Below are 16,456 nucleotides of genomic sequence, written 5' to 3' on the forward strand. Positions count from 1 at the left end.
AAAAAACGAATTTCTTTGATATAAAATGACATTTCATTTATTAATATCATGCAAGTATTTATGATTGTGTACATTTTTAGTAAGATGTGGCGCTGTCATACTTTGATGCACGTCAGGATTGTTGCGCGCAGTAATTTTTAAAAAATTTCGATCATTTCTCCTAAGTAAACTTGATACACAATTATATTGCTTTCTAAAAGTATATGTATATTTGAGAAATGAGCGTGCCATATTCCAAATTAATATTATTCAAGAAATTAGTGAAATCAGAATTTTGATTATTACATATTACGTTAGTATGTCAACTATAGTAAAAGATATTTTTCCAGATTACTTTTTTGCCAAGGTAAAAATACAATTGATTTTATTTGTCAATATAATTTATTGTATTTGCTTTATTATATATATCTAGTGTATCTTCTGAATGTTTAAAAGTTAAACACTTTTTCACAAGGTATTATGAAGAAATTGACCTTGGATCAAATCTTCAATCTTTTTTAAAATTACAACTGCTGTAAATAAATTTATTTAGAATTCTCTTTATAAATAACATTTAAATTAATATATCTATAGAAACATAAAATACAAAGAAAAAAAAAGAATTGATATACTGTAAACATTTTATATATTCACATAAAAGCCCTTCATCTCCTTCTAATGAAAAATGTATAAAAATTTATATACTTAGTTCATACAGTATAGCTGAAAAAATACTTTATTATATGGATCAAGGAATGAACATTCTATGTAATCTTATGACCCTATAAGAAATATGTATACGGAAAGGATACGTTTTGTATACATTTTATGTACGTTTCTATAGATTCCGTATACAAATTCCATATATTTAATAAGCAATTCATTTTTGAACATTTTTAAAAAAAACTAATGTATACGGAATGTATACGGAATTTTTAAACTTAATATTTTAGAAGATAATTTTACAAAAATCCCGTATCATAACACGAGATCACGTGATTGTTTATTGTTTTGTTATGATACGTTTTTTGTTTTTTATATAATCAGTATATAAACCCTTACTTTGATGAGTTTGATCTTCCGATCTTCCTCTTTTCTCTTGTCTTATTTTTGATTTTTTCTAATCTTCTTTCTTCGTCACCCCCCCTTTAAAAAAAAATTTTTTTTTTGTACCTCACTTTAAAAAATTTTTTTTCGTCACACTCCTTTAAAAAAAAAATTTTTTTGATTTATTCTTTTATTCCCACTCTTCTTTTTTTTTAAAAAAAATTTCTTCTTTCTATTTCTATTTCTTTTTCATAAAAAATTTTTTATTTTTCTAACTTTGACGTCCTCCCTTTAAAAAAAAAAATTTTTTTAACGTTCCCAACTTCGTTACCCCTCTTTTTTAAAAAAAAAATTTTTTTGATTTATTCTTTATTTCCCTTTCTTTTTTATTTGTATTTATCCCTTTTTTTTATTTCATAGGCCAGCCGATTTTTTTTTATGAGAAGATTCAGTTTCTTTTTTCTTTTTTGTAGATCAGTTTGGGAGTCTTTCCTTTTTGTTTCTTTTTTTTTTGTAAGTTGGGTTTAGATTCTTTTCTTTTTGTAGGTTGTTTCAGTTTTGTTGCTTCAGAGTCTTCTTTTTTTGTAGGTCAGTTTTGGATTTATTTTGTTGTTCTGGTTTCTTTTTAATCAGACGCTTCATAATTCTTTTCTTTTATGTAGGTCAGACATTCTGGAGTTCTCTTTCTTTTTTTGTAGGAATGCTGACCTTTGGTGACTTGGACGATTGCAGATACTATATGAAGGGGGGTTTTGTTTCCAATTAAGTCAGACGTTCTTATGTTTCTTTTTTCTTTTTTGTTTTTTTAGGTTGTTTGACTCCAAATGAACATTCTTTAGCTCATATTTTTTAGGCCTTCCAAATTCTTCTAAACGATATTTGAAATTTTCAATAGTTGATCTCCTCCGATCAATTTTGTACAGTTAAATTTTTGATAGTTTGAACTTCCTTTTGAATAATTGGTAATACCTGAAATACTTGTTTCTAAAGCCCCTCCTGCATTTGTATTTATAGCAATTTCTTTCAAATGTTCTGTAAATTTTCCAGTTGATGTTATATGTTTATTAAAATGAACTCTACCACCTAAATAACTCTCGTCGGAATAAAGTGACCATATTCCTCAATAATTTGTTTAAATTTCTCAGTGGGGTCTTTAGAAACTATAGCTCCCTCCACTTCTTTAATAAAATCTGGAGTTAGTTCTAAATATTTAATAAATTCTAAAGCTTTAGCGTGCTTTATAAAATGATAGGAGCTGCTAGTTTCATAATTAGATTTGTTATTTTCTGTACTCCCTGTTGAGTGTTGACATTCCTAATTTTACAAAATTATCTACATTAAAATTTGCGGTAAAAAATAAGTTTGTTATCTTCATTCGCTCTTCTGTTGACTTAAATTCAACACCCCTTTTTCACATCCTTCTTCACCAATCCTTTCAATTCACAATTTTTCATTATGAATGCTCTTTTATTTGCTTTCTTAATTTCATCAAAAGCCATAATCCAATTTATTTTTTTCATTTAAATGGTTCCAATCAACACATGAATTCATATATAAGATACCTTTATCAATAATTTTGCATAATTTAATTTTTCTTTCATCTTTAAGTTCTATTTCAGGAAGAGCATCAATTTTTTCATCATTTTCAGAATATTTCCATAAAAATTTTAATAACGTATCGTTAATATCATAATCTTCTTTGAGCTTTTGACGAGTTATTAATAAATTGTTTGCAGTATTTAAAAGGACTACTTTAGACTTGTGTGATGGAGAAATTTTTAATATAATTTCCTCTTTAGCATCATATGTAAGGGCGAAAACCAATTTAAATATGGATAATTAAAAAGACAATGAATTTCAAAAAAAAAGAAAAACTAAGTTGGCGTATCTCCTTCGTCACACAATGTTTTGATGTGCATATATTGCATTCTCAAAAAAAGGAAATTGTGACAATATTTCGGACATTTATCCTTATTAAGCAAATAATGAACCTGTACGGCATATTAGCAAATATCACGTGATCTTGCGTATATGATTGTCTCATGATTATCTCATAACGCCACGCCGGTCTTTCATATTCAATACAAAATACAAAATGGAATTAACTCAAAAGCCTGAAAAGTGGAAATACAATGACGAATATCAGGTAAAAGTAATTTTTTTAATTTTATAACGATAGATGATGTAAAATTTTAATATTAATTACATATTATTATTTAATAAAAAAGGTACATGTTTCTAATTCTTTAACTGAATCAGACAATGTTGATGAAAAAACAGTCTACATGGAAGATTTAAAAAAAAGAGAAGAAGTATATGGGATATGTGCTGAATGTAATGAACCTGGCACAGGAAAGGAATGGTGTCAACCTTGTAACGCTAGAAGGTTTGAGAAAAATTTTATAAATTGGACCAGCGGAAAAAAAGATATCGATGAATTAATACAGAATTCACAAATTACTGCCGTACATTCTACAAAATGTCTTGAATGGATACCCTACGAAAATTTTAAAAATATTGTTCCTATTAATAAAGGAAGCTCCAGCAAAATTTATTCAGCTGACTGGCCCGAAGGAAATATTTTTTCATGGAATATTGAATATCAAGAATGGAAGCGTTATTCAAATAAAAAAGTTGCACTAAAAAGTTCAGCTAATTCTTCTGATATAAATATAGACTTTTTAAACGAGGTAATTAAAAAAAAAATTAATTTTGAATTGTATTATGAATTGAATTTACTAAGATGTTATTTAATTTATTGTTGAAATTTATGTTAGGTTAAATTTCATATTCAGATTTATACAAAGAATATTATTCAATGTTATGGTATAACACAAGATCCGAATACTAAAGATTATATGATGGTTTTACAATATTGTAAAGATGGAAGTTTAAGAGATTATATATATCAATCTGAAAAGCATATAAATTATTTTCTAAAAATTGACCATTTATTTCAAATTTCAAGAGGTCTTTTATACATCCACAAATCTGGAAAAATACACAGAGATCTTCATTCAGGCAATATACTATTCGATAATATTCCGTATATAAGCGATTTTGGATTGTGTCAATCAGCAACCAATAATAAAAAACAAGAAGTTTATGGTGTGACACCTTATATAGCTCCAGAAGTTTTGCGTGAATATAAGTATACAAAAGCAACTGATATATATTCATTTGGAATATTAATGAATGAATATATATCGCAAGAATTTCCTTATAACGATATTCCTCATGATCATATTTTGACAGTTAATATATGTAGCAAAGGACTTAGACCAAAAATTTCCGAAAATACACCAAAATTATTTGCAGATTTGATCACTAAATGCTGGGATACTAAAGCAGAAAATAGACCAACTGTTAAAGAATTATGCAAAACTTTAAATATATGGAATAAAGAAAAATATAATAATAATAGTGAAATATATTTCCAAATAAATAAATGTAAACAAAATGAAAGTATTCGAACACATTTAGTAGAGAATTTATCATCTGAACAACAAATAATTCAACAACTTAAGTTAAATCATGGATTATTCTTAGATGGATGTAGTATAAAACCTAGTGAACACGCTATATTCGTTGAAGATGGCGAATTAAGTATGAGTTTATATGATGATCAACCCATAGTGTATATTTCCGTAAACGAATCTGTAAACGATCATGACTCTTGCATAAATTCATTGAGTTTCAATTCTGATGAAAGCATTAATTATGACAAAACTTTACAACCATCAGATATATGTATTAATTTTCCAGTTGCTGAAATTACTTATACTGCTAATTTAACAGAATCCTTTCTAAACTCTTCATATGATGTTACTCCATTATCTATAAAGTATGGACATCTATTTGCAAGAAAAATTTTGGTTGGTGGTAAAATATTTATCGATGACCTTGAATTGGCCACTTCAACACAAGAAGACTTGTTTAAATCTTACTTAACTTGGGCATATAGTTTAGCTAAGTATAATAAGGAAAACCCATTTACAAATCTACTTACCCCAGATGATTTTTTTCCAAGGATAAGGACATTAGATGGAGAAAATTTAAATTCTTATGATAAATTAACAAATTGGATGATGAATTTGTATAAAAAGAATATAGTTGATATTATTTCATATAATGATTTCATTCTCGTTTCTGAATTGAGGTCCAATAAATCATCATCAATAGATGAGAAACAACCTGGAGTTTTCAATTTTAAAGAGAGATTAAGTTTTGAAGATTGGGCAGTATACGCTAATTTAATAAGATGGATTAATGAAAGTCATCTTTTCCAAGGTCTAATGATTGATAAGCAATTTGAATTAATGCGTAGCAAAAAAATGGCTATTAATTTTACCAAAATCCCCAAAGTAGAATCAAGTAATAAGTTTTATATGAAGATGATGAGTCCAACTACAAAGGTAGAAGAATTCTTAACATCTAATAATATTTTTTCAATTAAAGATGTAGAATCTTTTCCATTTATTAAAGAACTTATTAATTCTGAAAATATAAGTTATAAAGATTATGTTCATTTTTTGGTGAAGCTTGAGCAATATAGAATTACATCTGACATTTCACCTTCAGAAGAATTCAAGCAAGCTATAGAAAAAGCACTTGAAAGTATGAAGCCACTTATGTGTTTACAAGATGTATTTGACGAATATGGGCATTTTTTTCCATTAAATGTTGTCTTAGGAAAATCTCTTAAGAATATTTTACCAAACTCCTTACCATACAAGATTGATTTGAGAACGGTATCAGTTGATTCTTTAAAATCACATTTAGATAAATTGAATATTTCGTATCTTTTAACCGAAAAAGGAGACGTTATTGATAAAAATAATTTATCTAATTGGATTCAAAATACAAATGATGATCTAGAAGTCATTGAGTTTGAAAATATAGTTTCTTTACACCGTATTCTTGAAATAGAGCAACAGAAGAAAATAGATGTCATTTTAAATAGGAAGGGTAACCTTAAAATTATAATGACGGGTATTGATGAATTGAAAGATTTAAATATTAACAATACTGAACATTATAAACGAATAAACATAGAACCATCATTGGAAGATGAGGATTATGAAGTTTTTGGATCAGTTATTTCGAAATATAATTTAAAATCAGAGGATTTTTTGGTTACATTTGAATTATATGACATTAATGGATTTTCTATAATGATCAAAACTTTAAAGAATACAAACATTAATATTACGGAATGTTATATTTTGTGGATGGTTATTGGAAATCCTTCAAAATTATCAGTTTTTAGCCCGAGGAATCGAGAGTTTCAAGTTGATTGTATTAAAGAGTCTGTAGAATTACAACCCAATAATTTTTACTACCCAGTTAAAACTTCTTATGAACTATCTGAAGGATGTACGATTTCCGTCAATGCATACTGTTCAACAGCAAATTATGAGCCTATAAATATTAAAATTAAATTGGCTGGTTGGTCAGAAGATTGCATTTATTTACAAATAATCGAAACAAATTTAGATAGTTCAGATATTTCTGATGATTATGATCAACTCACAAGTATTGAAATAACCGTATGTGTTTTATATTCAAATTATGAAAATTTGGAGATTGATAATAAGGAAGTTGAATGTTCTCTTAATTTAATTGGTTGCATTTTAACCGAAAGTACCAAAGGTATGAGAAATTTATTATTAAGCTTTTTTCTTCGTTTCAAAAAATTATAGATTTTCATTATGTTTTGTACTATATCATCAAATAGTTATTCCATTTTCAAAATTTTTTCCTTTAATTTCTGAAATCAGTAATATGTTTAATGAAATTATTGAAATAACGCAAACTGCTGAACATAATAAACGAATTTGTGATATATTAAAACAACGAATTGACGCTGCAGATTTGGCAGTGCGTAATCTTAAAATTAAAAAAAATAATCAAGGATTTTTCAATCATAATAACTATATTTATTTACAAAATTTAGTTAATGTTATAACACACATTAAAAATTTTATGTCAGAAATTTCTCAAATGAAAACTTTGTTAAAATATATACAAGCAAAAAGTATTGAGAAAACTTTTGATGATTTACGTAAAGATTTTGATAATTGCATTAATTCATTAGCTTTTACCATCACTATTAAAAATTCTTATGAGCTCGAACAATTAAAAGCTGATCAAGAAGATTTAACTAAGGTAAGTATAAATTTATCCCTGAAAATAATATATGAAAACATATTTAACATATTTATTATTTATAATTAATAGTATCTGGAAAATACATCTAATGACAATATAACAGAAGTTGAAACTATCATGAAATTAAAAAATAAGAATTCCTTAAATATACCAAAAACTAATAATAATTCCTATGCACATCAACTAGAAATTATTGATTATGAAAAAACTGAAGAGAAACCACGTAAAAACGGACGTGTGACAAAATGGGTTAGTGCTAAAAATAAAAGTGAAGGATTCGCTTTTAAAATTATTCATGAGGAAGAAAAAAATACAGTACAAAATCAAATCACAATTCTTAAAGGGCTTCATGATTGGCAAAATATTATAAGAATTTATGGACTTACTTGTGAGGGAAATATTAAGTTTTTGGTATCTGAATGGGCCAAATATGGGAATTTACGTGAATATTATACAAACTATAAAGATCGATTCAATCTTAGATTAAAATTACGTATTTCTCTTGATATCGCTCGCGGATTAAATTATTTAAGTTCCGTTGAGGTAATTATTATAAAATTTTCCTATTAATTTGATGAACTTTCTAATTTTTTTTTTAATAAATCTAGATTGTACATCGTGACATTAGAACTGAGAATATATTAATTACATTATACGAAACAGCAAAACTAGCAAATTTTAAATTAAGCCGTTCATTATCCGCATCCACACTAAAACAAAGTCAAAATTTAGAACGAGTTCGTTATTGCGCCCCTGAATTACTAAAGAGGGCTCACAACTTCAAATATGATCATAAATGTGAAGTTTATAGCTTTGGAATTTTACTTTGGGAAATTGCAGAAGAAAGGACTCCTTATAAACAATATAAGGATATTGTAAAAATAACCGATATGGTTTGTAATTATAAATATCGAGAATCTTTTTCTAAAGATAGCCAAATGCCTTCATCATTTATAAACTTGGCGCTTAAGGGTTTGTAAATATATGTGTATGATTTAGTTTTATTACCATAAAATAATAATTATTATTCCATTTTTAGCTGTTGATCATGATCCAAAATTTAGGCCAGAAATCTCAAAAATGCTTGAAGTTCTCAATAACTGTTTTGAGGAATCTAAAACCCAGGTTTCATATATACCTGATATTCCGCAAAACCTAGAAGCTACTTCAAAACATATACTCCAAAATGAATATGCCATTTTAGATGATAATTTACAAAATCTCACTGTAGCATCAAGCTCATCAAGCTCAACTATTGTCGAAGAGATTGTTCCATTTGCAAAATTTCATCCTTTAATTAATGAAATAAGAAGTATCCTTAATGAGATTATTGAAATAACTCAAGTTGCTGAGCATAATAAACGAATTTGTGATGTATTAAAACTCCGAGTTTATGCAGTAGATTTGGCAATATTTGAACTTAATGTTATGAGAAATAACCAAGAATTTTATAATAGAAGAAACTATTCAAGTTTACAAAGTTTAATTTCTGTTATAATGCAAATTAAAAAATTTATTACAGATATTTCTCAAATGAAAAATTTAATAAAATTAAAATATGTACACCCAGAAAAAATTGAGAAAACTTTTAAAGAATTATGCAGAGAATTTGATATATGCATAATTAATATTGATTTAGTGAGTTTCAGAGATATGGTTAATAATAGAATTAATAGAATTCGACCCGATGAATCATTAAAATCAGATCAAGATTTTTCTAATGTAAGTTATATATATGTATATTATAAATCAATTCTAATAAATTATTTTTCTTTTTTAATACATTACTATATTATTTAGTATTTTGCAAAAATTATTGAAGAAATTGGAATTGATATTAAAGAATTATCTAACGAATTTATATCGATGGTTTTAAAAGTCGACGCGATGAATAATACGATGGAAAAACTTTTAGATGAAAAAAACTATTCAAAAAATGATAATGATAAAAATGTTAATGACAAATCAAATGAAATGATTCAATCGAAGATTGATAAAATCTTCGTAATACGCCAATTAAGAATATCCGATTATGAAAAAACTGATGAGAAACCACGTAAAGATGGACGCGTGACTAAATGGGTTAATATTAAAAATGAAGGTGAAGAAGTTGCGTTTAAAATTACTTCTGAGAAAGAAAGAGCTAATATACAAAATCAAGTTACAATTCTTAAAGCTCTTCATGATTGGCAAAATTTTGCAAGAATATATGGACTTACGTGTGAAAAAAATAAATGGTATTTGGTATCTGAGTGGGCCGAATATGGTAATTTACGTGAATATTACACAAATCATAAAGATCGATTCGACATTAGATTGAAATTACGTATATCTCGTGATATTGCTTGTGGATTAAATTTTTTAAGAACTTTTGATGTAAACATCATTAATGTTTTCATTTATTTATTTACTTTTTACTTTTTTTAATTTTTTTTAATTTATTTTTGTTTTTCTTTTTAGATTGTGCATCGTGATGTTAGAGCCAAGAACATTTTAATTACATTACACGAAACAGCAAAACTAGCAAATTTTAAATTTAGTCGTTCATTATTCGCGGCTACATTAAAACAAAGTCAAAATTTAGAACGAGTTCGCTATTGCGCTCCTGAATTATTAGAGAGAGCCCACAACTTCAAGTATGATCATAAATGCGAAGTTTATAGCTTTGGAATTTTACTTTGGGAAATTGCAGAAGAAAGAACTCCTTATGAACAATATAAGGATATTGTAAAAATTACTGATATGGTTTGTAGTCATAAATATCGGGAATCATTTTCAAAAGATAGCCGAATGCCTTTATCATTCATAGATTTGGCGCTTAAAGGTTTGTAAAATATGTGTATGTTTCAGTTTTTCATTCTAAAATATTAATCATTCCATTTTTAGCTGTTGATCATGATCTAAAGCTTAGGCCAGAAATTTCAAAAATGCTTGAAGTTCTCAATAACTGTTTTGAGGAATCTAAAACCCAAGTTTCAGAAGAGATTGTTTCATTTTCAAAGTTTCTTCCTTTAATTAATGAAATAAGAAGTATCCATGATGAGATTACTGAAATAGCCCAAGCTGCCGAGCATAATAAACGAATTTGTGATGTATTAAAACTCCGAGTTTATGCAGTAAATTTGGCAACATTTGAACTTAATGTTATGAGAAATAACCAAAAACTTTTTAACAGAAGAAACTATTCAAGTTTACAAAGTTTAGTTACTGTTATAACACAAATTAAAAAATTTATTACAGATATTTCTCAAATGAAAAAATTAAAATACGTACAACCAAAAAATATTGAGAAAACTTTTAAAGACTTATGTAAAGAATTTGATATATGCATAATTAATATTGATTTAGCGAGTTTCAGAGATATGGTCAATAATAGAATTCGATCCGAAGAAGAAACTAAATCATTAAAATTAGATCAAGAAGATTTATCTGATGTAAGTTAAAAAATATATATGTATATTATAAATTAATTCTAATAAAATATTTTTCTTTTTTAATACATTACTATATTTATTTAGTATTTGGCAAAAAATATTGAAGAAGTTGGAATTGATATTAAAGGATTATCTAACAAATTTACCTCGATGGTTGTAAAAGTCAACGCGATGAATAATGCGATGGAAAAACTTTTAGATGAACAAACTAAACAACAGTCAAAAAATGATAATGATAAAACTGTTAATGACAAATTAAAACAAATGATTCAATCGAAGATTGATAAAATCTTCGTAATACGTCAATTAAGAATCTCTGATTACGAAAAAACTGATAAGGAACCACGTAAAGATGGGCGCGTGACTAAATGGGTTAATATTAAAAATAAAGGCGAAGAATTCGCTTTTAAAATTGTTACTGAGGAAGAAAGAGCTAATGTACAAAATCAAGTTACAATTCTTAAAGAACTTCATGATTGGCAAAATATTACAAGAATTTATGGACTTACGTGTGAAGGGAATAAATGGTTTTTGGTATCTGAATGGGCTGAATATGGTAATTTACGTGAATATTATACAAATTATAAAGATCGATTCGATATTAGATTGAAATTACGTATGTCTCGTGATATTGCTCGTGGATTAAATTTTTTAAGAGCTATTGAGGTAAACATTATGAAGTTTTCATTTATTGCTTTACTTATTTATTTACTTTTTTAATTGATTTTTTTGTTTTTCTTTTTAGATTGTGCATCGTGATATTAGAGCTGAGAATATATTAATTACATTATACGAAACAGCAAAGTTAGCAAATTTTAAATTTAGTCGTTCATTATTCGCAGCTACATTAAAACAAAGTCAAAATTTAGAACGAGTTCGTTATTGCGCCCCTGAATTACTAGAGAGAGCTCACAACTTCAAATATGATCATAAATGTGAAGTTTATAGCTTTGGAATTTTACTTTGGGAAATTGCAGAAGAAAGAACTCCTTATGAACAATATAATGATATTGTAAGAATAACTGATTTGGTACGTGACAAAAAATATCGGGAATCCTTTTCAAAAGATAGCCGAATGCCTCAATCATACATGGAATTAGCGAATAAAGGTATGAAGGATTATATGCATATATATATGCATTATTAAATTTTATTAATGATTTATCTGTTTTTAGCCGTTAATCATGACCCAGAATTTAGACCGAAAATTACAGATACATTTGAAGTACTTAGTCGTTGTTTTGAGGAATATGAAAAACCTCATTCAAAATCTTCTTCAAATCCTAAAAGTTCACAATATCAAAATATCACACTTTCAAGTTCAGAACCTATTCCAAATCCAGAAAGCATCATAAATCGAGATGAATATGCTATTAAAACTTCGTCCGATTATGAATTGTTCAAGTACATGACACTTGCTGAGGCGGCAAAACAACATAAGATGGTTGATAGGCAAGGTAAACCAGGTGACACAAAGACTGCATATAAGTGTTTTGAATCATATGCGGATGCCGATACTACAGTTCGTAACAAAATAGTAGCAAAATATTATAAAGCTTATTACATTTCAAGAGGATTAGTTGATAATATCGAAGTCAAGGACAAAGATAGAATTGTTGCTGAATTATATAAAGAAGTTGCTGATGATGAAGCAAATGAATTTCCTGAAGCGAAATTAAGGTATGGTGACTGCTTATATAATGGTAAAGGTGTTGAAAAGAATTTGCCAGAAGCTCTTAAATATTTCGAAGAAGCAGCTGATAATGGTTATAAGGTAGCAATGTATAATGCTGGAAAATTATATTATAATGGCTATGGTGTTGAGAGAAATAAGGAGAAAGCTATTAGATATATGAAATTAGCTATTTATAATGAATATGAACCTGCCATGAAATTTTGCAGAGATAATAACATTAATTTAAATTAATTAATAACTATAATTTTTGTTCATGATAGATTTTCTTCTCCCTATAAAAAATAATTGTTCATTAAACGTTCAAAAAATGGTAATTATTTGTTGTTCATTAATCAACTGAAAATCATTCATTATTTGTACATAATTTTACACATGATATATACATGGTATGTAAAAAAAAATGAGCCCAAATTGAATGTTATATAAACATATTTTGCTTAAATTTTGTTTATAATAAACTGAAAGAAATTTGTTTATTTATAAGTTCAATTAATGTATATAACACGTACTTGGTTAAAACAAGGCGTGGATCTGCAAAATTTTACGTTGTAATGCCGTAACATACCTAGTAAATTTATTAATTGTGGGGCGCAGTATTATATTTAGAATTAGTGTATAAAAATTTAAAATTGTATGACCTTATAAATGTAACGTCCGAGGCGTTAAACTAACTAATTGGTTATTGAGTCACATGATTAGAATATCAAATGACAAGGTTACGCAGGAAATTGTGTAATCATGAACATGAAAATCATTTTATTGATGATGTCAAATAGCGCATCATAAGTATTAGCTAAGGAATGAATAGAAATGGAGTATAAGAAAATTATAAAAAGGGTACGGATTTGACCAAGTTAAACCAAATTACGAATGTTGAGAATAAGTATTAATTATAATTTACCTATAGAATAGTATTAATTCGATTCTTTTTGCCTTTTTCTTATGATGAAAAAGTGCCAAATTAATTAAATTAATGGTATCATCGGGAAATTTTTACAGGTGATATATAGCGATATATATCACTTTATCGATATATATCCCATTATTTATAAAATGTGATATATATCGATAATAATTGCACTCGTCGATTATTAATGATGTGATTAAATCATCACTAACGATTATTATCTTATGGTAAAATAACGTTAGATTATTTATTGTATTAAATAACATTATATTATTTATTGTTAGATAACGTTAAATTACATTGCAGAAATTTTTAAAATCGAAACCATATCGTGACCAAGTCAAAATTTTATCATAGACCTTATAACCAAGGCTGGTCATGACATTGTTACAATAAGTTCAAGTCAATCGTATGTATAAAGTTGACGCATATTAAGGAGATCATCACCTGATTTAACCGGGTCATACAAAAATAAGTATCGATATTAGTAAGTTATGTTAAATAGATTTTTACTGAATATTAAATATAACTTTAATATACATTAAATATAACATTAAGTTGTATTTAATGTGCGATAAAAATATATTAAAGTTATATTTAATGCATATTAAAGTTGTATTTAACATTTGTAAAAGTTATATTTACTATATAATAAAATTGTATTCGAAGTTACATTAAATGTATTAAAATTATAATTTCGATATCACAAATAAATTTTAAAGTGTCTATAAACTTTAAGAAAAATGAAGTGTTCTATTCTAAATCCAATTGTATTCAAATCAGTTGTTCTAAATTTTAGATAAAATGAAAATTGTTCTATGAACGGTAATTAATAAACAATTAATAAATACTAGCACTTTGGTTATTTCAGCAGTTCAAGGAACTGATAACCTTAAGCAAGAAAGAGGAGAAGCATGATATGAAGAAGCATGATACAAAACTGATTCCGCGTATACCAGAAGTGACACATCATGCAAACCTTTTGGAAACTCCACTAGTCCACTTCAAAGAATTTTTGCAGAATTAGATGGAATTAGTAAGTATCAGAAAAGAGATAAATTCAAGGATAGAGGTCCAGCGAATGATGTGGAATGATCGATGACAGTATCTGAGGATAAAGTGGTAAATACGATTAATTAGTACAGGAGAGATTTAGTTGTAAATGACTTTAAAGAAAAATTGGCAAAGGAAGAAGCACTAAAGAAAGATAATGTCTCAATGAAAGAAGTGGTAAATATCATCAACAAACAAAAGAAGGAACAAAAATTGTTAGTTCTGTACTAACATAGTACGTTGCTTCACGGCATCTCGAATTTTGATAGACAAAATGAGGGTTATTAGTCCCAAGGTCAAGAAATTAGCAGAGGTTTTTATGATAGCAGGAGAAGAAATGGAATGGAAAAAGATCGAAATGTCAGATGAAGGTGGAAGAGATGGCAATGAAGATTAAATCTCTAGAATCCACAATTAAGCTTCAAGAAAAATTGATTAAATAGGCAGAATCACATGATTTAATGCAAAATAAAGTATACGCAGCTTAATGTGAATTTTGAAAAGAGAGTTAAGGAAGAGAATAGGGAATGAAATGAGACGAATATAAATGATAAGTGGGCGGTAAAGAGTCCAAAAGATAAACAGTTCGAGAAAAGATGGTGAGTAAAAAGTAAGTAGATTAGGATAGTGTTTGATATTAATCTGTGTTAAAGATTTAACATTAAAAATATTTGACATAAAATAAAGATTAATATAGGGTTAAGGACTTTTTTAAGATGTATTATATTGATCTTTCAAATTTCATGTAGTAGGTAATGGTATTATAACTTTACCATATGAGGTGAAAATTTTGGTATTGAGGGAGGAAATAGGCTTGTTCTTGAGTCTTATTTCCAAACTCTTGATGTATTTTATAGATTTTTATGTTCTTCATCATATAAATAATAAAGTATATCATTTTACCAAAAAAAAAAAAAATTTGTTGTAGGCATTAGAATAATGCAACTTACATAACAGAAAATTAGTGATTCGGTGATATTCTTGAAATGGTGGCAAATTTACTAAAAGAATATGGTATTTGTCCGTTGCTAAGAGGTTGGTCAATGATCACTTCTTTATTTGAATTCGCTTTCAAGCCTATGTCATCATCGTCCACTTCTTCATTTTCTATATCAATAGTTGGTGTCATTTCTCTGTCTTCATCATAAATATCCATGAGTCATTTCCAGCAACATTTATATTTTCTAGAAGAGTAAAAATGTTCAGTTGGTTGGAAAAGATAAGTATAAAAAATTTAAATTTTTATCGTATTTAGAGATGATAATTATATATTATTATAATTTACCGCTTGTATTAAAATTTATTTCATTCAACGTCGATGATATATTAAACACGTTGTATCATTGTCTAATATAACTACATCGACTACTATTAGGAACATATTGACTTCTAAAGCGAATAAAGAAAAATGCCAAAAGGAAAAACACATGAAAAAAAGAGATTATACTAACTGAGCTGGCCAATCAGAACCAGTTTTAGGGATCAGAGTATAACATCACATGACATTTTGTTTTATGATATACTGTCGTGGTATGGGGAAAGTCAAGTAGTTTCAGCCTTAAAACAATTGGGAAAAGTTAGCAATTCAATTTCAGCTCTTACCAACTAGTATTTGTGGTGTTTTTTAATTCTAATTTGATTAAGAGATTATGAAAAATTATTTTTAAATGAAATGTGAAAGGTACAAATATTGGTTGAAAGCAACGAAAAAAACAAAAAAGTTATATTTGCGCATTGGTTTCCAGGATATTACACAGCTAAAACTATAAAAGAGAAGTGCAAATGGAAGGTACTCATACAAGGTGATTCATATTTCATACGAGTTACTATCAAGACGTAGCTAAAAAGAATTATATTTTTGAATATGAAAAATTGGAGCATTTTGGAAAAAAAGATGGTATACTTTGTATACTCCAAAAATAAAAATCAGCTGGGCGCAGCTATTGCTTTGAATGAGAACGCGGATCAAACTTGGATTATTCATGGCAAGAAATATAGTGGAGTGACGATGGCACCCTTAATGGAGGGACCTACTAGTGCTCTCGTCCACGAATTTTAATGAAGATAAATCTGCCAATCAACAAAAACAAACAGTCATAACGCCAGCAACTGTAGATACGATTGATACAGAAGAGATAGTTGATATGGTAAATAAGTTAGAAAAAACTT

At 27.3% G+C, this 16,456-nt stretch overlaps 3 protein-coding genes across 3 annotated transcripts; 2 read left to right on the top strand and 1 right to left on the bottom strand.

Annotated features, from left to right (window-relative positions):
* Positions 1 to 2,109: 2,109 nt before the first annotated feature.
* Positions 2,110 to 2,627, bottom strand: OCT59_006912 (uncharacterized protein; the record flags this gene model as incomplete). Its single annotated transcript, XM_066135570.1, has 2 exons — positions 2,110 to 2,340; positions 2,589 to 2,627. 2 exons carry the CDS (start codon positions 2,625 to 2,627, stop codon positions 2,110 to 2,112), a joined length of 270 nt encoding a protein of 89 aa, XP_065998383.1.
* Positions 2,628 to 3,121: 494 nt separating this feature from the next.
* On the top strand, positions 3,122 to 12,558 carry OCT59_006913 (uncharacterized protein; the record flags this gene model as incomplete). The annotated part of the gene is made up of 13 exons (XM_066135622.1): positions 3,122 to 3,172; positions 3,255 to 3,716; positions 3,804 to 6,678; positions 6,764 to 7,194; positions 7,267 to 7,740; positions 7,806 to 8,169; positions 8,237 to 8,919; positions 8,998 to 9,573; positions 9,658 to 10,021; positions 10,084 to 10,631; positions 10,716 to 11,297; positions 11,377 to 11,740; positions 11,807 to 12,558. The coding sequence occupies 13 exons, from the start codon at positions 3,122 to 3,124 to the stop codon at positions 12,556 to 12,558; spliced, it is 8,526 nt and encodes a 2,841-aa protein (XP_065998384.1).
* Positions 12,559 to 14,261: 1,703 nt separating this feature from the next.
* OCT59_006914 (uncharacterized protein) lies at positions 14,262 to 14,684 on the top strand (the record flags this gene model as incomplete). Its single annotated transcript, XM_025324550.1, has 3 exons — positions 14,262 to 14,270; positions 14,375 to 14,502; positions 14,576 to 14,684. The coding sequence occupies 3 exons, from the start codon at positions 14,262 to 14,264 to the stop codon at positions 14,682 to 14,684; spliced, it is 246 nt and encodes an 81-aa protein (XP_025185422.1).
* Between the last annotated feature and the right edge of the window lie 1,772 nt (positions 14,685 to 16,456).

Source organism: Rhizophagus irregularis, chromosome 15 (assembly GCF_026210795.1).
Source record: "Rhizophagus irregularis chromosome 15, complete sequence".
NCBI lineage: Eukaryota > Fungi > Glomeromycota > Glomeromycetes > Glomerales > Glomeraceae > Rhizophagus > Rhizophagus irregularis.